The following is a 23,839-nucleotide window of genomic DNA, read 5'->3' as shown; positions in this document are numbered from 1 at the left end:
ATTTTACAAAATCCCTGATTTTACAAATTCCCTGTAACATATTCATGTTACAAACAAAAAATACTTCATGCTCCTTGCAGTTGCAGTTGTCAATATGGACGGGTGTGAGACATTTTTGACAAGCGTTGGATATGGTAAAAGAGACTTAAGATTAAGGCAATAATATAACCAAAAGTACTTACCTGTATCAGTTTAATAAAGGTAATCCTAACAAAATTTTTTATCTTACGGTTTTATAGAAAAAATACATTGATCTCTTAATCGGGTTCAACCCGCAGAACCTCTACCCCGAATCGGCCACTGGATAACGAGGGGGGTCCGAGAGTTAGAATCCCACCTTTTTTTTAAATAGAAACATATGAATGGAATAAAAAATGTTACTTTTACCAAAAGAGTAATTAAAGGATTTTATTCAAAATAGATGCCTAATTTTAGTTTCGCTATTGGAATTTTCAAAAAAAATAAATATTTAAATTTCTTGAAACAATTTGTAGTGAACACTTTTCTACATTGGCTAGAGGTATAGGGGGAGGGTTGAGATCTCATAAACATGTTTAACCCCGCCGCAATTTTGCGCCTGTCCCAAGTCAGGAGCCTCTGGCCTTTGTTAGTCTTGTATGATTTTAATTTTTAGTTTCTTGTGTATAATTCGGAGTTTAGTATGACGTCCATTATCACTGTACTATTATGCATATTTTAGGGGCCAGCTGAAGGACACCTACGGGTGCGGGAATTCTCGCTACATTGAAGACCCATTGGTTGCCTTCGGCTGTTGTTTGCTCTATGGTCGGGTGGTTGTCGCTTTGACATATTCACCATTTCCTTTCTCAATTTTATTACTGTTAGTAATGTTCATGCTATTTAAAGAATATTAACTGTTACGAATAACAATGGACTTTGTTTGTGGGAAGTAGAAGCAGGGGTTTCCAGAAACCCCGCTTGTCACAGCCTGTGGTCAAAATCCATTGTTTTTCGTAACAATGGATCTATTCAATTTACACGTGTTTCAAAAATAGAAACTATGAAGTATAACAATAGAACTGGGGTGTAAGTGATTATAACGGCTTGTTTATAAAATCCATGACTGCTTAAGGGCAAGAAGTCGTCTAGATGTTATTAGATACTGTCAAAACATCGATCTAGTCTTGTTTTGTGTTGTTTGGTATTTATGAAGATATTACATAAACTGAAAAGTGTAAATGTAATAAAGAATATAAAATTAATATATAAGCTTAAAACGAGGTTTGGTCAAAGTTATTCCTAATTAAAAGTTATATAAAAACTAATGTCGATTTTATGTAAGAATTAATGGCTTTCATATTTACTTTAACGTTCAATTAACGTATATCAAAAGAAAACACTGAAATGTTATTGTGTTTGGATGGAAAGATATAAAGAAATGTAATAACTCAAAGAATTTAGAATGAAGACTCTTCATGCCAGTATACTGATCGGTACTAACATGTGATCATACCTTCTTTGTCTATTTCGTCGATGAGTTTTGTTGCCCTCGTTAAGTTTATCTTGATACCAACTTCTTTCCCAGCATTCATAAGTTCTTCCGGTGTTATGTGACCATCGCGATTAGCATCCAGTTTATCGAAAACAATCTTGATTGTAGCTGTAATAAAATTAAAAAAACATGTTAATCTTTTTTGTAAATCTCAGTATTAAAGCACACACGGTGTTTAACTTATCCATTGCTAGGAGACAGTCATTGCTTATCAATTCATATTAATATCTCGCAAAAGACTTAGATATCGAACAACTATACTATATTTCTAGTGACCAAACCAGTACAAAAAATTTAGTACTCTTATAAAATTGAGACAGTCAGACGAACATGGAAAAACAATATACAGGGGCGGTACAAAACTTGGGTGATCGCAGGTGCTTCAGAAAGGATAAGCTGGTCAAGGTTCACATGTGACATTGTGTGTAGTTTCTTGTTGTTTGTAAATTTTCAGAGAAGTTTGTTGGTAGTGTTTACTGTCTAAAAAGATTGGTATTATCTAACTTATTGTGTTTTATTTTATCGACATAAAAGATATATCTTGAGTCAGAAAGATAGAAATATATATTTGTCATGTAGTTTCTGAAATAATTTGAGAAATAAATTAACGTTGTGTTTTCGCATGTTCGTTCACCAAAAGTACTTATCTTACTCATTTTCTGTTCAGACATGACACCCTGTATATTTGGATACTCATCCTCTCCATTCTGTTTAAAATCATAACGAATTAAACTATTCGGAGCATATGTTCAGAGTGTCGTAACGGTTTAAAAGGGGTCCAAAACATGGAACTCAGGTAACAGAAAAATGTGTTTGTCTCAAATTTCACCAAACCAATGTTGTTATTTTTTTAATCAACAAGACTAGTCTGCGCAAATCTCTCTCCTCTACACCATGATAAGTTTCCATTTTCGTCCATTTTCTTCAAAATACCGGTTTTTAACTAAATTTTTGTAACAACGTTCTTGTTCATTTCATAGTTGCATTTAAGTGATTAGAAGACTATGGTAATTTTGTTGTTGTTCGATTTGTTAGCTGACTCATATTTATGTCTACCTGCATGACTGAAAGTTCAATTAATATTATTTTGTTTGGTGTGAGACATTGCTCATACGTCATCAGAAACTGTATGTCTTGTATCTTCATTCAATGGTATTATAATACCAAATGTTTGTATATAACAGGACATTAACTTAATTTGAAATCGCGTGCTGTTCTTCCTGTTTTGTGTATATTTTGAAATATATGCTATATGCCACATCTTCTTTTCCAATATACAACCAATTAAATATTTCAACCACATTCATATTAGGCTTTACATTTTGTAAAAATTGAACAATAAATGACGGATAACAAGTTTTAAGTGATATTCATAAGAAGATGAAATATGATTCAGTTTAAGGAAACAATCAGTTAGCTGAGGTTTTCTGTGAAGAAAAAATTGAGGAAAATTGATAAGCTGTAGAAGCATTGGCCAAAGAAATATTCTGTTTACAAATCTTTGAATAAGAGTACCCTGTTTAATGGGTATTTTGAAATGAATCAAACAGTTGCTTGCAATATTCCACATTTCCAGACCCGACAAGAAAATCATTAAATATACCATATTTGTATATCTAATTTAGTTTTTAACAATAAGATTGCCTTTGTTTTTAGTTCAGTCAGTCATTAACCTTTAAAATGGAAAGCAACAATTAAATTGTTCATTCAGGTAGCTCGGGTGTCTTTCTCAATCTTGAATTTTGAAATACCAGTAAACAATCGGTCTAGATCTTTAATAATACGTGCAACTGAATTTTAATGTGCGTATTGTTATACGTTTACTTTTCTACATTGGTTAGAGGTATAGGGGGAGGGTTGAGATCTCACAAACATGTTTAACCCCGCCGCATTTTTGCGCCTGTCCCAAGTCAGGAGCCTCTGGCCTTTGTTAGTCTTGTATTATTTTAATTTTAGTTTCTTGTGTACAATTTGGAAATTAGTATGGCGTTCATTATCACTGGACTAGTATATATTTGTTCAGGGGCCAGCTGAAGGACGCCTCCGGTTGCGGGAATTTTTCGCTACATTGAAGACCTGTTGGTGACCCTCTGCTGTTGTTTTTTATTTGGTCGGGTTGTTGTCTCTTTGACACATTCCCCATTTCCATTCTCAATTTTAAATATCGAGAGTAGTAGGTAATTCAAGTGTAAGAATTTTCATCTCAATATAGAAAATTACATGTTTTGTCATATTCATGGCTGTATTTTACAAAAATTAAAATACTTCTGTTTGATTTAATTTTATTCAACTTAGCCACATAAGGGGAGACAACTCAATGTAAGTGCAGTTAATTCAGAAAGAGTTTCTTTTACAAAATGTACCTGTATTTTATTATGTTGCAAGAAAACAAGTCCCTTGACCCCATTTTGTTTTCTTTTTCGTGTCTAGAGCCTATTATAAGAGCTATCTTCTCATATGTTATCTCAAAATTCTAAGGTGTAGTTTTTTGTTTCCTATGTATAATCTATATAAAATCTGTCAATTTTGCACAATCTGTAGCATAAAAACAAACCCCGTGTCAGACCAATTTTTTATTATGTTTTTGAAAAAAGCCTGATATAAACTACATTTTGACAAATCATCAAGAAAAAAATACTATTGATTTTAATTCAGACACCCTATATACCTTAAGTGTATCTTTACATGTACAAAATCATATAAATGTCATTACGTCCATTGGTAAGATAACCTTTGATGCCTGTTGATTATACATCTGCATAGTTCTCGTTTGATCAATGCATTTTAACCTCTGATGAGTCGAACTCCGATGATTCGAATTCTCGGTTAAGTCGAGGTAGTTCTTAAGTCCCGTCGATGTAAAATTGATGTAAATTGACCCCGATGTCTCGAAGTTCAAACTTAAAAAAACATCGAAAGAAATAAAAACCTAACAAATAAAATTTATAACGGATGTTTTTCTTGTTTAACCTTTTTATTTCCATAAGTGATTAAAGCTGTGTAAATTCCATAAGTGATTAAAGCTGTGTAAAACAGTTACAATGACATGTTTATGATGACCGCTAATCAACACCTTTATTGATCGTCCAAGCGGAACTTGAATGTGCTGAACCTATTTCACTTGAAAACGAAACGAATTTTAATGACCCAAGCTGAGATTAAATTAACCATTAGAATAATAACAATAATTTAAAGGATTAAAATATTTTATTAATTATTATGAGTCGGTCATTTTAATCTATGAACACTGTTCACATTCTTTAAAGATTAGTTATGAAAATATTTTCGCGAGTGATTCCATAATTTATAGTGACTGACCTTTGTAAATAATTATGTATTGATTTTATTTGTGAATGTTGTGTGTTGAATCTTAAAAATACGGTACATAAATACACAATCATATATTATCATATCAAAAAAAGCACACAATGATCAATAAACATGCATCTAGTTTACACAAATCACATATTGGTATTTGGTATGAGTCGAACCTCGGATGAGTCGAATACTTTCGTCTGGTCCCTTTGACTTCGACACAATGAGGTTCGACTGTATATGTTTATCACCCAGAATGTTTTACTACAATGAAATATAGGATTGATTACCTGCAACAATAATATTCAAGGGAATATCTTTTTCGACCTTTTTCGTATTTAACTGGATGTAACGTATTATGATTTGGTGGTATTATAAGCAAAAATCCGATACGGTTTTCTGATAAATCGAAAATCCGCTACTGGATATTTGGTTGCTGTAAATGTGCGTGCAATATCTTTATTTATTAAAAGTACAATAGCTTGAATTCTGTTCTCCTTATTGATTTTTTATATATTACAATTGGATTTATTATTTTTTCAGCTGAACCTCACTGTTTTGCACATAGTTTTGTAAAACAGCAATTTGTTGTGATTGCCATAGCTATATTATTTACTGTTCAATTTTTTTCATTAAAAAGAACCCGACACCTCTTCAAGTTAAATAATAGGTTTTTTTCAATGTACTTAAAAATGTTAAGTCTTTCATAAAACTTATTATACGTAATTTAGCATTCAATTTGTACAAACTGATAACTTAATACGTATGTTATATTTATTTCTTTTAATATATTTACGAATACCCTTTACAATAAATTTGTAATTGAAAATGGCAAAAGGAAGATACGAATAAAATCTTATCAAATATACCCGTCTCATTATTTTTGTATGCCAGACAACAAAAGACAATGATTAAAAACATCTGCTAAGAATAAAAAAAGGAGGCAACAAAGCACGTGAGTTTACATTTGATTAGTTAAGTAATCATGTACATTTATTCATGGAATTGGTACTACCCTACATCTTTCAGAGTGTGAGCAAATACATGGTTTAAATTACACGTTTTGACTATTTTTAGGTTTACAATTTAGGACTTTTTACTGTATTTGTGTCATGTATTTGTTTCAATTTCCAAGGTTTTGGTAACCTTTTAGAATTTGGGTATTGAAAATCTTTAAAAACGTTGTATTAATAATTCGAATTTTAATTTTTTAAGAACCCATTTGTGGGAAAAGATAGATTTGATAAACTATACAGCCAATTTGAATGGCACATGGGTATGTGAATATTAATGATCAACGCTGCGAAAAATTTTGTTTTCTTACCTTTTGATTCTAAATATCACAAAAAAAACAATTTTCATGTTCTTCAAAACACCTATTGTGTTTGTTTGATATTTCAACGAAATAAAAAGCAATGACATTAACAAATTATTGGTGCATATATCAATTTTTTGAAAACGAGGTCGTCTAAAATGCATGTGATTTTATCCTTAATTTATTAAGTAAGCATATTGCATTTCGGGGTATTTTAAAGATTGATTTGTGATATGGTAACATATAGTTGCTAGCTAATAATTCAGCCGGTCTCTATGTGAGAGTGGTCTCCCTGTCAAATATGCAGATCGTCTTTTAGCTCACCTGACACAAAGGGCCACGTGAGCTTTTATCATCATTTTGTGTCCGTCAACCGTCGTCCTCCCATCGTCCGTCCGTCGTCCGTCGTCGTTAACTTCTACAAACTTCTCCTTTGAAACTACTAGGTCAAATTTAACCAAACTTGTCCACAATCAACATTGGGGTATCTTGTTTAAAAAGTGGGTCCGGTGACCTTGCCAACCAACCAAGATGGCCGCCATGGCTAAAAATAGAACATATGGGTAAAATGTAGATTTTTGCTAATATCTCTGTAAGCAAAGCATATAGAGCAAATCTGACATGGATACAATTGTTTATTAGGTCGAGATCTACCTGCTCTGAAATTTTCAGATTAATCGGAGAACCCGTTGTTTGGTTGCTGCCCCTAAATTGGTAATTTTAAGATAAATTTGCCGTTTTTGGTTATTATCTTGAATATTATTATAGATAGAGGTAAACTTTAAACAGCATTAATGTTCAGCAAATTTAGATCTACAAATATGTTAACATGACCAAAATGGTCAATTTACCCTTTAAGGAGTTATTGCCCTTTATAGTCATTCTTAACATTTTTTCTTAAATTTTTGTAATCTTTTACAAAAATCTTCTCTTAAGAGCCTCTAGTTTTATATTCTCTTTATCATTAAATTGTTATCACCCTTATATCATTTAAAGTCACGTTGTATATATAGTATAGATGAAACGTTTTCAGTTCTCACGATGTTTAATTATACGACTTTTATCTATATCGTTTCATAAACAGAGATGGAGGTAACACGATACAATTTTACTTTTCGAAAGACCATAAGTATTAGCAGTTTTAATTTAAGGTGAAGATTTTACATACACATTTGTTTGAAAAGAAAATTGAGATTAACTATATATATATATTCTAGTTAATACTGGAGTATATGAGTATCAAAGGTCAATTTAAACCAATATACAATAATTTGATTTGATTGAAAAATAAATTGAAAAACGTTCCTCCTAAATTCATTCCTGTTCACTTTTTTCGTTAAATATTTATACCCCTTTTAAACAAATGGCTGTTCCCCTATTTGCATATTCTATTTTATTTTGCAATTATTGTCAAATGAAACATTTAAAAGTCATTTAAACATCAATTTGTACACATTCTTTAGTTACCATGGTTACTGTGCACGTTATTGGCATGTGTTATAATATATTTATGAATACCCTTTATAAAAAAAATATTATGGATTGGAAAGAGCAACATGAACCTATGGAATTATCAAACTGTTTGATGCAAATTCAAAAATAAACTCACAAGAAGTCGACTAAACGCAATTCTAATGGATCCGAAATTAATAAATCAAACGTCTGCATTTTTTTTAACGAATTGGTATCACCTTGGATTCTAATAAGGTGTATGTGTTTATTATTATATATATTTATATATAAATAACATTTTTGTCGGTTTGCGACAGGATGAAATTTTGGACTTTATATTTGTTTCAATGACAGAGGTGGTGGTAATCTTTTGGAACTTCACCTTTGAAAAGTTTATCAATAAAAGTTATAGAAGTTATAGTTCAAAAGTTTTCTAAAACAAATTTGTGAGAGGAGATCTTCTTTGAGATATCGCTACAGTTCTAAATTTGACATGTATACGACTAGGTGAATATTACTTGCCAACGCTGTGACCGATTGTTTGTTTACTTTCATTTGGAACCAGAATATTTTTGTGATAGACGAAACAGTTAAAAGTGTATCTCATTTAACATTGACGAATCTGTTACGCGATATGCGTTTGTTTGATATACTCAAGAATACCCTGCACTCGTGTAAATATAGACAATGCAATTTTTAAAAGGAACTCCCTTTGCCGTGGCTAGAGCTTTGCAAGTTTTACTTTGAAGTTTAGTAAAAATTCACATACTATGAGAGGAAACATCGAGATCATATCTTGGAACCCGTACACAAACACGACAGAATATCTATGCATATTATATATCTCCTTAAAAGAGGCTGTATTTACAAAGTGCAACCTGTAACGTTTACAAAAATATCTGTAAGAAAGTTATAAGGGGCGTATCAAGAGTAAGAAAAGATGGGAATGCAATTGTAAATCATACTAAAATGCTACCTAGCGTAAGGGTCGGATATTCGTTGGAGGAATTCAAGCAAAAACCCTTTGTTTTGTGCCGATAAAACAGAAATCCGCTACGTATATTGAGTTGATGTGAATGTGCATTTATCATCTTTATTTATTAAAAGTACGATAGGTCGAATTCATATCTTTCTGTTGATTTTTGAAATATCAAACTGGGATTAATTTTTTTTCAAATGTGAACCACCTAATTCTGTTCATAGTTGTGTAAAACAGCAATTTGTTTTTATGGCAATAGCTATATTATTTACTGTCCTTTTTACTTCTTTGAAAACGATATATCGTAAAGTTACATGATGTTTACCTTCAATGTACTCAAACATGTATTATATTTCATCTTTAGCTAAGTGTTAAACAAAATTAATTATACATCAATTTACAATCAATTTGTAACAATTGAAACATAATACGCATGTTACAGGCATTTGTTTTAATAAATTTACAATAAAAGTGTAATTATTGAAAAGGGCAGGAAACTCATCGGAAAGACTTTAATTAAAAAAAATATCATCTGCTTCATATGACACTATTTAAGATAAACAAAGAAGTAGACTAAAACGCACGTGATTTTATACATAATCATTTAACTAAACATGTGCATTTGTCATGAAATAGGTATTATCTGAAATTGCGAGTGTGAAAATTAGTGCCCAGAGATGCGATAGATAACTATGTTTTCTTCGATTTGGAATCTGAATATAACAAAAGAAATGCAAAATTTACGCGTGTTGAATGCATGTAGAATTGTAAAAAATCATAACGCCTGATGCATATATTTCATGTATTTACTAGAACCATTTATTAAAATTGTAACTGATAGGAAATTGCAAAAAGCGATGGAATTAACAAATGGGTTATAATGTCTGTGATTTTTATCCTTAATTACCTAACTAAACACATTGCATTTCGGGAAGTTTCATACCTTACTTCCCGGAATGTGTTTTGCTCATTATTGAAGACTGTGACCTACAATGATTATTTCTACTTCACTCGATCTCTAAGTGAGAATGGTCTCATTTGCAATAATATAGATCTTCTATTTTTTTTATATTTCCTTTACCATGAAATGTTATCACCCTAATATCCTTAGTTTAAACATGTTTATTTATCGTGGATTGGGAAACAAGTTTTGCAACTTATATTAATCCCTTTCCACTTTGCGGGTGCGAGTGCTGCCTTGTAGCGGCATTAGCCTGCTCTTTATTTGGAAATCTACAAGGGTGTCTTTAACGTGCAAGAGATATTGCTCTCTCTTCACACGGGTCAGTCATTTATCGTCCCCTTCCGACGGACTATCATCATTTCCTCAAGACCATACTCGCAAATTGTGTCAAGGGAGAGCCGAAAATTCAGTCCCTGAAATTTTCATCCAAAACGGGAACCGAACTAGGAACCTTTGTGATTGTAGTCCGATGCACTAACCACTACACCACTGCTCTCTAATATCCTTTAAAAAGTAAAATCACAAAAATACTGAACTCAGAGCAAAATCCAATCGGAAAGTCCATAATCACATGGCAAAATCAAATGACAAAACACATACAAAACGAATGGACAAGAACTGTAATATTCCTGACTTGGTACAGATATTTTCAAATGTAGAAAATGGTGGATTAAACCTGGTTTTATAGCGCTAAACGTCTCACTTTGTTGACAGTCTTGTCAAATTCCGTTATATTTATTAAGTGTATACACATATATATGGTAGATACAATGTATCTTGTGTTTTTTAAAGAATTATTATTGTTTTATTTTGCGTTTCTTTAAAATATTTTAGAAACGTGAGGCTACATGGTTACTAAAGCTTATAAACAGGTTATTTTCTTATATGCAATGAAATGTTGTGTGAAATGTTTTCTATAGTACTGGTCAGGATAAAACTTTACTTATGCCAAGTATTTTCTTAACCGAAACAAAGAAAAATCCTGCTCAATTTTATAATAAGTGCAAATTAAACAAAGACAAATTTGGGAAAATCAATGGTGGTATTACATCTATAAGTTCAAACTCCTAGAAGTTCGGGGCATATAAATATTGAAAAAAAAATGTTTTGAATAAAATAGTAGTGCATATACACTTCCTATTCTATTACATAGTTTTTCACTAGACTTCATAGCAAAAGTGGCACCGCTTTAGCCGCAAATAGAGCTCACATCGGGATTTGCATTGTCTATATTCACAGAAGTGCGACCTACTCACTTTCAATTAGCAAATAAAATCCCTATGTTTCAAAAACATCTAATGCAAATGATTGCTGTCTTATGACTATTCTCCTATATTCTATTACCATTAAAATTTGTATTTACTGCAAGTGATGTCCTAGTAAATTACACCTTTTCATGTTATTTTGCTCTTTTGTTCTTTTATTTTATCTTTTTTATGGGAAAAAGGGGATATATTTTTCTTCCGTTTATTAATTACATCATTTCGTTCATTTTCTTCTTTTTTTCAGTGTTCTGAAATTATATGTAGACATATAAAATTATTAGTATATCGCTTTCAAGATTTTTTTCTGAATGTCACCTACAGATTTAGATATATCACCTAGTTATAGATAAACACGACACGCTGTCTGCATACCCTTTTGGGACACCTTTGCTTTTTGTTTTTCGTTTTGTATTTTCATTGCCTTTCGCTTTTTGCAATAGCATTGTCAATATTTTTTCTACTTATGCGTATGAATTTCCTTCTGGTATCTTTCGCCTCTCGTGTTTTTGGGTAATCGCTGATCCATGACTGGAAACCATTATTGGTACACAACTACTTAAATACCATCCTCATTTCCAAAAAGCCTCAATTTTTTTGGAAAGTAATCACAATTTACAAATTTATAATATTACGTACTTTGTTATAGCCAAATTCAAAAAGACTAACTTCACCTTTGTTCTTAAAACAAAAAAGATTTAAATTATAAAGAATCAAAACACAAAGAAACTGAACTTCGCGGATAAACAATGCCAATTTTAACTAAAACAGACTAATTTTTGAAGTATTCAAATTAATTCAAAACCATATAAATATTCAGTATGATATGTGTAGCCCGAAATCACAACCATAAAGATTTCTACAATTCTATGAACAAATACAGAATAAAAGGACATTTTAGAAAAATGTTGTCGAATTTAATTTTGTTCTAAAAAGGAAATGAATTCATTTTGGTTCAAATTGATATTTTTTTTTACTTATCTGTGCATTGTTTAGAATGTTTAATTAATATTTTTCTATTCGTACATTTTTTTAATAACAACTTGAATTCTAATTTCCAATCACCATCATTTATAGACGTTTTAAAAGTCAGATTATACCTGGGTCCTTGGAATAAATACCGTAGACATTCGTAATCTAACACCTCGTGAAAACTGTAAACGTGTTATTAACCATCCTCTAATGGGTTCTAATGTATTGAAAAAAAAACTATGTTCATGATAATATACAAACTGTTAAGCAAGGAATTAATTCCCAATTATAATCCCATTAACACTGTTACTGTTAATCTATCACGCGTTGACATAGATATAAGTGCGAAATGTCAGTGACACGCTCTTACAATGAACACATCTCTAAAACTGCTTAATTTCATTACTTTTAAATACATGTACGACTGAAGTATAATGTCTAAAATTTGATAAATTGATCCACCATCTTTAATATGTTTTATTTCCTCTGTTAGGCTCAGGTAGTGTTCAAAGGAAACACTTGCGGACTCATTCATAAGCCACTGAGACTGTCAATGTTGATGTTCCCATGCATTTTTGGCTCAATCCCTTCGTCATTTTTCAAAAGGCCTCCATTTTTCCATAGCGCTTAATAACAGGTTCAAAAAATTAATGATGTTATGCCATTTGTACTTCATTTTGCACTTGTAAGAATTCTATTAAATTAAACCATAAGATTTCAACAATTTTCGATTTTATAAAAGAAACAGAAAGATAAATGTTATCGGATTTGTACTTTTTCCAAGAAAGACATTAGTTTAAGCTTATCATTTTTTGTCACTTATCTATTTAACATTTCAATTTTTTTAACAAATTTTCTTCTATAAAAGTTTTTTGACGTAAGCACTTTAATTCTAATTTTTAAGGCCTTTTATTTGCAGACGTTTCATAGGTCAAATTCTATCAGGTTACCTCCACCGGTGTCCTTGATATAAATACAGTAGAAAGTCATGATTTAACACCTCGTGAAAAATAGAAACGTTTTATTTATCGTCCTTTTAATGGATTCTCAGGTATTAAAAACGGTAGTTTCGTGATAAAATACAAATTATGATCCCACTAACGCTTTACTAATAATCTATCACACCTGGACATAGATATGAGAGAGAGAGTAAGTTCAGCGATACGCTGTTACAATGAACACCTTTACAAAAACAGCTAAACTTCATTACTTTTAAAAATACTTTTATAAAGCTTAGCCGATTTATCCTTTTCCTTACTTGTTGGTTATTTTCATTTTTTAACTTTTACTACCTTTGATCTCAGTTCTTCATTGGTCCAATTTCGATTCCTCTGAATTTTCTAATATAACGTCACAAAACAAGCACTCATGTCTGATGACGTTACACAAACAAAACACATGGATAGAAGATAAAGGTAGATATAGGAAGATGTGGTGTGAGTGCCAATGAGACAACTCTCCATACAAATAACAATTTAAAAAGTAAACCATTATAGGTTAAAGTACGGCCTTCAACACGGAGCCTTGGCTCACACCGAACAACAAGCTATAAAGGGCAACCTATGTTGCCCCATAACACCAATTTTTCTTTTCCAATAAGACTTCAAATGGTCATTTACCAAAATTTAAGCAGATTCTAGATTTATTTTCTTTCGATTTGAGACTCAAATTATTCCCATTCAAATATAAGGTTAAAGACATTTTAAGTCTTTTCCCCGTAATTTGTTAAGCTCAAATATCCCGAAAAGGAGTTCCTACCTGTCAATAGTTTTAAATTATTTTGTTCCTTCCTGCATATCCTATCGTCGTTAGGAATGTTTCTCCATCTCCACGTTACGTTTCTATTGTTATTTTCAAATTAAAACACCTAAGTTTTATTAATAACTGTCGTTCTTTTTTTTTCAACTATTTGAAATATAAGTTTTCTAGATTATATTCCGATATAAATTGACCATAAAAAGAGAAAGATACCAGAGGGACATTCAAACTCATGGATCAAAATAAACGATACCATTTTGAAATAAACTTATCTGTGAGTTTAGCTGTATATTAGTACAGCGGATATCAAAATAATTGATCACTTTATGGTAAAAGCATGAAACTTGGCATAGTGAAATTTTAACAAAATTCAGATATAGAGCCACGAAAAAAAAGTCCTAATATGGCCGCCAAATTCAAGATGGCCGACATAAGTATATTAACTTTCAGGCACGTACCTACGGATGCAGTCCTTTATCAAATCTACTAAATTTTAGATGAGATCATGTACTGAGATGAAAGTTATGTAACGATATGTCGTATATTCAAAGGATGTTCTTTGAACTTCCAATTTATGTTAAATGTCATTCGATTCTGAAATGTAATGGGTGAATGATTGTTTGAGTAAGTTGTCCAAATTTTCGTTGTTTTAATAAACTATAACTTATTCCATTTTATTTACACATTTTTTTCAAATAACAAAGCGCTACCTGAAGTTTTCGCTTCTTCGTCAACATTGGACATAACGTTAAATGGAAGTTCCCTCACACCAGACCAACACCAGAAACGTTTCTGTATTTCTCTTACAATTAAATAAATAAGAAATTTAACACTATGCTAAACATTATTTGTCTGCAATTTGGTAATTATTATTAAATTTTCTTGTTTATCCCTAATTGGAGCCCATGATGTGGAGTATCTCAAAAGTTCCAGATTATTTTTAAAATGAAAGTGATTTGTTTTTAATCTTTAAATGTTAGTAATTTCTAAAAGTATTAATTGGCATTAGTCCATAGTTCAAATTGGGCAAAAAAATAGTGTTTAGATAATAGTTTATACGATGTTTTTCCTTTTCCACAGGTAAAGCCTTCCTCGCATTACAATCCTTCTTTGGTTTAATTGACGATACGTTTGCTCCAAAAAACTGACCATTTTCACACACAAATTAACAACTACTTCAATTATAGCTTTGTCAAGTTCATCACAAGACATACAACTAGCTCAAGTTATTCGTACCTTCAGTACGTTTCTAGACAAATGTAAAAAGCGTAAGTTTTACACCTTACAAAAATAGGAAATGTGTTATATATTCCGAGCAAAGATCTCAACTGTTAAATTATATAATAAGGTTATTGGCATAGTTATGAGAGTGCATAGTTTCGAAAGAATCGCTCTTACATTCGACTCATTTTGACAAACTGTTTTTTCTTCTTTTTTATCATTATCATAAATAATTCAATAATTGAACTTACTTTGCCCATAATGCATTCTTTATTGGAAAGAAGAGTTGTCTTATCTTATTTTATTTTATCTTATTCAAACGTATACATTTGTACCTTCATTACTGGTTTCTCTCATCTGTCGAGTCTCGTCTTTGTGTTCCATAGTGCACTATCTTAGTTCTAAAAGCAGACAACATTGATTTATATTTGTTTGCTTTAAGTCAAGTAAGAAATATATATGCATATTCAGGAAAAGAATTATTTTGGTAGGTGCTGAAACACAGTGGGCACAATGACGGATACTTGTTATAGCTGTTAACCTAGCAAACAGTCTTCTTCAAAACTTAAAAATTGTTAAAAAAGAAATTTGGTGTCGTGTCGCAATTTCCAAAATTACATAAGAATTATGATTATGTTTACTTTATGGTTGCCTCTGTATCCATAACATACAAGCACATGTAAGCACTTAAAAAGTCAGAATGTGAATATATATGTTCAAACTCTTTTAGGTCATTTTTTAGTAGCAATAAACAAAAAAACTATGTCAATTGGACATGCTTTGATACTATATATGCCCTTGCATTTTTACTAGATAACATTTTTGTTCGCTTTGGGGATTCCGTATATCGTCAGATTATCGGAATTCCAATGGGGACTAACTGTGCACCACTTATTTCGGACCTGTATTTGTATTGCTATTAGTTACAATTTATGACAAAAATAAGCAAAGACCCATCGAAACAACATCTGATAAACAAATTTAATAATACTTTTAGATATTTGGATGATATTTTGGCTCTCAATAATGACGACTTCAGTATGTATATTAAAGAAATTTATCCTGTTGAACTTACTTTAAATAAAGCTAATACTAACAATGACCACTGCCCTTTCCTCGATCTTGATATCTATATCACTAACGGAAAGCTGAATACTAAAATTTATGATAAAAGAGATGATTTTTCATTTCCTATCGTTAATCATCCATTTTTAGATGGTGACGTTCCCTTGTCACCATCTTACGGTGTTTATATATCTCAACTTGTACGATTCGCTCGTGTATGTAACAATGTTTTAAATTTTAACAGAGAAATTTATGTATTACTGAAAAATTATTACACCAGGGTTTTCGATATCACAAACCAGTCAAAACATTTACTAAATTTTATCATCGATTCGGTATAAGGACATCATTCGTAAATATAGCTCAACATGCAGACTTCTTATACGTTCAGGTATTTCACATCCAATTTTTTATGGAAATAGTCTTTATAAAGCACAAAGGTGTCAGTATTCACCTCAAAAACTAACAAAACCTTTGAATAGACTTATTAAGAAGGGATATAGTTACGATACTGTTGTCAGGTCATTAAAGATTGCATATTTTGGCGTTAATATTGATTCACTTATAGGGTTTTTGCATCGGAACTAAACACATTTATTCAAAAGCCAGTTGTTGGCATGACACGGGTTATGTTCTTCTCATATATGTTATGATGTTATGATACTAAACCCCTAACGGGAAGGATTGTGCCTGATGTGCATATGATGAAATCATAATCTTTCAGTCAGTTTAATTGAAGTCTGGAGCTGGCATGTCAGTTAACTGCTAGTAGTCTGTTGTTATTTATGTATTATTGTCATTTTGTTTATTTTCTTTGGTTACATCTTCTGACATCAGACTCGGACTTCTCTTGAACTGAATTTTAATGTGCGTATTGTTATGCGTTTACTTTTCTACATTGGCCAGAGGTATAGGGGGAGGGTTGAGATCTCACAAACATGTTTAACCCCGCCGCATTATTGCGCCTGTCCCAAGTCAGGAGCCTCTGGCCTTTGTTAGTCTTGTATTATTTTAATTTTAGTTTCTTGTTTACAATTTGGAAATTAGTATGGTGTTCATTATCACTGAACTAGTATACATTTGTTTAGAGGCCAGTTGAAGGACGCCTCCGGGTGCGGGAATTTCTCGCTACATTGAAGACCTGTTGGTGACCTTCTGCTGTTGTTTTTTCTATGGTCGGGTTATTGTCTCTTTGGCACATTCCCTATTTCCATTCTCAATTTTACTCTCTGTCATAGTCCTACTGTTAGATGGGAAAAGACCATTTAACCCAGTAATTAATATAAGCTTTTTTCTAATAAGAACTGTACCAGGGATTCTTAAAACCTCGTTTGAATAGAGAATCAAATATGATTTAATCACCAATGAGACAATAAAACCAGTGACAAAAATAATTCATAGAAATGTTGATGTCAATTTACCATCTTCACTAGTAGATAAAGTTTTACCGGTATATAGTATATTCAATTATGACGTGCTTCTTTCGCTTTGTGAATAAACCCATGCTCGAAATCCAATAAAATGTGTTTGCACATGCGTATATTGACTACTGCAGAATAATATGAATTTTATCAAATTGGCATTCATTTGATATATTTCATTAACTTAAAACACTTCCAAACTCTTAAATGATGCACATGTTGTTACTAATTAATTTATTATGATTGTAATGTGTTGCAATTGGAAATTGACATATCTGACCTAGATACGACATCCGCTAATGCTGGTTGTTCAAACTCCTCCCTCTGACAAATCACAATGCCAGTCATTTGCTTGTTTACAGTTGAACGGCAAACGATTTAATGGCGTCTAAGTTCAAGACATTGGTCACGTGATAAAAGATCAGAGTTTACGATTTTTTGGTAAACGTGCATGTCTCGTGGTTTTTGGACTCGTATCGTCTTATTTGTACTCGTACATTAATAAAAACCAAAGTGTTTAATTCTAGATTGAATGAGCTTTCTTATTTTATATAATTATAATAAAAAAGTATTGTTAAAATGTTATAAATTCACGACTGAAGTGAAACTTTTTTTCTGAAAATTTGCGTAGGTCCACGGAAAATCCTTAATAAATCCTTAAATAGGTTTGGTAACGTGTTGAGGGGTATAAAATATGAAGTAAAACCGTTTTTTGCTCCTAAAATAAAAATATCAGATCACAAAAACCCCGGATACGCAATTGTGTCAGTTTATTCGTGGCGAAGCGGAGATCAAAGGGAGATAACTCGGTACGCGCATCGTAGGATATTGCAAGTTCACAACAGTAAATTTGAGTAAAATTAATGATTGCAGATCAATTTCGAAGAGTTCTTGAATACCTTTCAATATTTCATGCTCCTCTACTGTTGTAACATTAAAATAGTCATGGAAAGGTTGAATATGACATGTTTTTCAAGTTCTTATAGGTTTTTGAACACTTCCAAAGAAGACAATTACCTACATTTTATAACAGACTGACTTTTTCTCTGCTGAAACTTGAACTTATTGTATATATATATTCTCAAACAACCTTTTGGTAGATAGAAGGATACAAGATGGGTTTATCAGTCATTTGTCAGAAGAACCTGTGTTACAATAGAAGCAGAAGCAGAAGATTACATTTAAACAAAAATATGGAAAAAAAAGGAAATATAGTCTTCAAAATTGTGACCATTACCATAGATTGAAAATAAAATAAATCTGCAGTGGCCAGAAGTACATGCACAATTTTTGTTTTATTATAGCTGCTTTAAGATACAATTGCAGATCTCAGGGAGTCTGGTGATTGGAACCTCCTCTTTTTATGGAAGATTAATGCATTTGAATGGGATCATGCATATAGTTGGAACCCTCCTTTTTATCCTTGGTTGAGAATACCACCACTTATGTTTAAAATTTTCTGGATTCACCCTGAGATAAGAAACTACATAATTTGTACAAGTTCTGTTGCTTGCCTTAATCAAGTGAAAAAAATCTGAACATCCAAAGAACCAGAAAGGGATTTAAAACATAATAATCAACACAAAGATAACTGAACAAAAGCTGTATTGCAATCTGATATCCTGCAGTTATCATAAATCCTATTATATGTAATATTTCAAGTTTTGCTTTATATTTCTTCTTCTTTCTTATATTTGAATTCAAAAGTCCTGCAACCAACTGTCCTTTCAATTAAATTATTGATTGGATAATAACCTAAGCTGACCAGTATAAAATAAAATTTGAAAATGCTTTGTTGAAATAAAATAGTGGTATTATGTCATTAGATATACTGAATCAACTTCAAATTTAATCCAAATTCACATTTACCTGCTCTAAAATGCATAGTCAATTGGACTACAAAAACCTGAGACTACTTCAATGTATAACATAGAGATTGTGGTCACCTCCCATGTTATAGTAGTCTCAGACAAAAACAAAACTGACTTAAATACAGTATGATCAGAATTTTTTTGAAAAAGGACAACAAAAAGAAATTTATTATTCTGATATCAGAAATAAATTCAAAGCGGAATGTCAGTTCTTTTAATTGAGATAACCAGTTTAATAACATTATTTACTATATAAAAAAAACTCATGATATTATCTGGATTTACAATCATTGACTAAGCTTGTCATCAACTCACTTACTTTAAATGCTTTTAAAAGTTAACCTGTCAGTACTAAAATAAAGAAATGTGGTATAAGACAAGATATTTTATTCCAATTAAAGGGCATATGAAGAGCAAAGTAATGTACATGTATTACAATGATTTATATATATGTATATATAATGGAACAATGATGTTGATATAAATCAGATAAATATGGATATAACCAACTCCATTCTTAGATTTTAAACCACAGCCAGATCAGAGCCATACATATATTTGAAAAGGCATATAACAATTATATCTTCAATTAACAGGCAAATATTCCCAAAGGCCCAATTAAAACGATATCTGTACTCTATATATTGATAGTTTTCTGAGTTCAAAACATTTATTTTTCAACACTTTTCAATGCCTCTAGGTTTTCTTGAATGAAAAGCCAATTAGATTTGGCAATTGTGCTTAACTTTTCAACTTTTTTACAACTTATTATTATATTATCATTAAATTCTTTTCTTAAAACTTATAAAGGGGAAACTGACATTTATGGTATAGTTGCCAATGAGATAACATTCTGGAAACTTATCACCAGAGTCCAAGTCTCTGTTAGCAGTGACAGTTAAATTACAAGTCACTTTACATACATCAACAATCAATACATTCCATTGTTTTAAGGCAAATGAGGAAAATAAGAGTAACAATAGCTTTTGCCTTACTACATGCACAAGAGAACATTAGAAATTATAATATAAATAAGTAAATATCAGAGGCAAAAAAGACAGGACTTATAGCCACTGGACTTTTAGTAAAGTATATACCCTTACTAATCCTTAGAGGAGCTGCTGTATACTAGAAAAAATGATGTTGATGATTTAACCCCATCAATTAGCATTTTAGCATTACATTATTGTCAATTGCTATCTGTTCTATTTGTTCCAACCTGTTATGAGAGTCAAAATGTATACCTAGGGTGGGAATTAAACCCATGTACGTTCATTTACTTTATTGTTCTTTGTGTACATAAAATATACATGTACATGAAATATATCAAATGCAAAAAATGCTGTAATGTATCATTACACCCAGTCCCTCACTAGTTAAGGACCAAGTAAAGGAAGTCCCTGCACCTACCTAGACGTATTTCTTGGGTAAGATGTATTATATAACTCTTGAAAGTATAACACGATAAAGGTTATTGGTAAGTATATAGTAACATCAACGTGCAATTCAGGTAAACACACTGTCAAACATAAACAATCTACCACGTGTTTGTCTGCTGTGTTTGAATTCAAAACGACCCATCAGACTTATTTACACGAATTTTTGCTCAAGCAGACAGTTAAATATGTCCGTTTACCTTATGGGGTCTGTTAAGAATGGATTTGCTGTTATAAATTGTGTATGCATGGAAATATAAGGAAGATAACATTGATTTTTACCGTAACTTTTGAATACACAACATTCCCAAGGTATCCCCACAAAACACATGGCTACTTTGTAACGACGGCTGGTAACGTGTAGCCACTTTCTAACGGCAAATTTAATTGGATGATCTTCAAAGATCAATAATAAAATTGCTAATAAATGATTGGATACGAATTTGTGTCAGATTATAAATAGACGAAAAAATGTAAACATTGAAATCCGCCATCTTGAGGTAGGAAATAAACTAATTTTCAGTCTTGGATTAAAGGACATTGCGCACATTGCCAGCGTATCATGCACAAACAGTCATCTGCAAAAATATCTTTCAATTTGTGTTTTACACTTACTTTTCTATGTTTTAGTTAATTTAATGTTTTAATTTACTACAGAATGGGACATCGTTCTCAAAGATGCCGCAGAAAAAATTATAGGTGGCGCTGTTTGTGGGCGTAAACATTTTACATACGGGTTCTTTTTTTGTCGACAAATTGACCTCTATCTGTCAGATTCAGGCGTTTGCCTTCCAACTGTTACAAGGGAGTTACATGGAGGAGCCATCACAAGTCCTCTACACTTATACACATCTGACATAGAAATTACCTAAATTGTCCTACTCAGAATCGAAATAATTGATGCAAGTTATTCTTTATTGTAGTTTTAACATGGGTAGGCATTATATTCGTGTTATTTTAGCCCTCACTATCGCTCGGACAAAAATAATCACGAATATAATGCCTACCCATGCTAAAACTACAATTAAGTATAGCTTGCATCAATTATTTCTTAATTATAATATCAGCTCCATGAGATATTCGTGTCATGACAATGAACATATACATTTACCATCTGTTTAAAAGATCACAAATCCCTTTTAGGACAAACAAATCATAATAGAACGTAAAGAAAAAGCTTTCTTTTCTTTGGTTTTGTCTTGGGTGTTTACAGTCCGAGATTAGTCTGACGTCCAACGGCTGTTTTGCCAGACAAGCTGGGGCCGTGGGACGTCAGAGCTCGTCCCATATAAAAAAATGGATATTTGCCCGTCCAAAATAGATACGCTGCTTCGTCGTTCTGGTGCCGATGGACGACCTTGGAATTATATAAATCGGGTATATAGATCGGTATTTTGTGAGTCTTAGCGCTACTGTAAATCCTTTGTCCCAACATCTCTTGCAAAATATTCAACCTGATACATGTAGCAATGTTTATAAAATCAGTAAAAGAGATATGAAGTATGATTCGCAATAGTGAGACAACTATGCACCACAGTAAAGGATGTTGATTTATTAGGCAGCTACAGGTGACCATACAGCCGACCATACAGCATTGAAGAATGAGCTTAACATATACCGTGCAGTCTATATCCTAGTAAATAAACTAATCATAGATACCAGGATTAAAAAAAATTATAAACGTCAGACGCGCATTCCGTCTACAAAAGACTCATCAGTGACACTCGAATCAAAAAATGTTTAAAAGGCCAAATAAAGTACGAAGTTGAAGAGCATGGGGACCAAAAATTCCTTAAAGTTTTGCCAAATACAGCTAAGGTAATCTATTCCTGAGGTAGAATAGCCTTAGTATTTCAAAAATTCAAAGTTTTTTTTAACAGTTAGTTTAATATCAGTATCAATATATTCCATTTCAAAGTTGTTTTATTTCTTTCTATGATTGTATGTGATTGTATTTTGTAAGTATTGACCTCTTGTTTCACATGTGAATCTGCCAGAGTGTTTTTCTAAATAAACCATCTTGTGGGATTGTGATTTAAAAGATTCCAATTTGAACAAAATGTTAAGCATTCAATCGAAAAAGAAATCAACGGCAACTATTGAATTACAGACGCCAGACTTGTGATAGGTATAGATGGAATTTTTTGGGGTTACAAATGTTTGTGAGCACTCAATTCTCTCCTTAACCTTAGGCAGTGGTGACAGTATAACATAAGAACAAACTGTAAAAATCAGTTAAAAAGGACCCGACCCATCAGATTTGAATTATATATAAAAAGAAGTTGTGGTATAATTGCCAATGAAACAACTCCCTAAGAGACAAAGTGACACAGGTCCGCATAGTCAGCTATAAAAATCCCCAAAATGACAAATGTAAAACAATTCAAACGAGAAAATTAACGGCCTTATTTATGCATGGAAATAACCCGACTTATCAGATTGGAACTAAGCATGGAAAACAAACAATAAATATTTACATGAGAAAAAAGTTTATTTATCAAAAACTAACCTTTTACATTGCGTGGTTCCACAGTCCACCAAGATGTGTTCATCCGGGACTTTGTTTAATTGTTTAATGTATTCAAGGGTGAATTATAGAACTGTTTGTGTGTTATATACATTATCTTTCCATTATCATTTAAGAATCTTCATATTGTATTTAACTTTACGGTAACGACTGAGCTGAGATGTCAACACGGTGGTTTAAATAAAAGACAACTTCATTATTATTAATATTTTAAAATTAATATTCTTTGTTGTGCTTGTAACGATAATTGATCATATCTAAATCTTGAATACACGTCATATAAAAATGTTTCACATATATAATCACATACTATTGTTATGTAATATATATTGATGTGCATTAAACCAGAAAAATGTCAACTCCACGTTCTAAACATGTATTAAATATACTATGTATCATTCGTCTATAATTCCTCCTGGTTATAATACAATCAGGACCATTTTCAAAAAATATTTTAATATTTTTTTATTTTAAATTCAGCACAGTCGAGTGTTTGTACTACTTTAAGGTTGAAACAATAATTTGTCTTATTTTTGAAAAGGTCAGCCAAGTTATAAAACCCCGAAGAATGCTTCAACCATAATTTGAGTACTTATTACAAAAATAAATGAGACGACGATTAGTTATACTTTTAATTCAATTTGGTTCACAATGCCTTTTGATGCAAAACTAACCGCCTCGGTATCGTAAGGTTGTCTGTTCGCCACGAGTGCAGTAGGTCGTGGGATCGAACCCGGGTCGGGTGAAATGTCTACGCGTAATGTTAGT

At 31.7% G+C, this 23,839-nt stretch overlaps 1 protein-coding gene across 1 annotated transcript in view; it reads right to left on the bottom strand.

Annotated features, from left to right (window-relative positions):
- Nucleotides 1-23,233, bottom strand: part of LOC143056535 (neo-calmodulin-like) — a 31,770-nt gene extending 8,537 nt beyond the window's left edge. The window contains exons 1-3 of the mRNA XM_076229620.1: nucleotides 23,054-23,233; nucleotides 15,087-15,152; nucleotides 1,475-1,621 (exon numbers count right to left, since the gene is read on the bottom strand). Coding sequence (XP_076085735.1) covers nucleotides 1,475-1,621; nucleotides 15,087-15,135 — 196 coding nt within the window. The 5' untranslated portion in view covers nucleotides 15,136-15,152; nucleotides 23,054-23,233. The remainder of the gene's footprint in view (nucleotides 1-1,474; nucleotides 1,622-15,086; nucleotides 15,153-23,053) is intronic.
- Between the last annotated feature and the right edge of the window lie 606 nt (nucleotides 23,234-23,839).

Source organism: Mytilus galloprovincialis, chromosome 13 (assembly GCF_965363235.1).
Source record: "Mytilus galloprovincialis chromosome 13, xbMytGall1.hap1.1, whole genome shotgun sequence".
Classification (NCBI taxonomy): domain Eukaryota; kingdom Metazoa; phylum Mollusca; class Bivalvia; order Mytilida; family Mytilidae; genus Mytilus; species Mytilus galloprovincialis.
The sequence above is the reverse complement of the archived record's forward strand: the minus strand, read 5'-3'. Positions and strand labels throughout refer to the sequence as shown.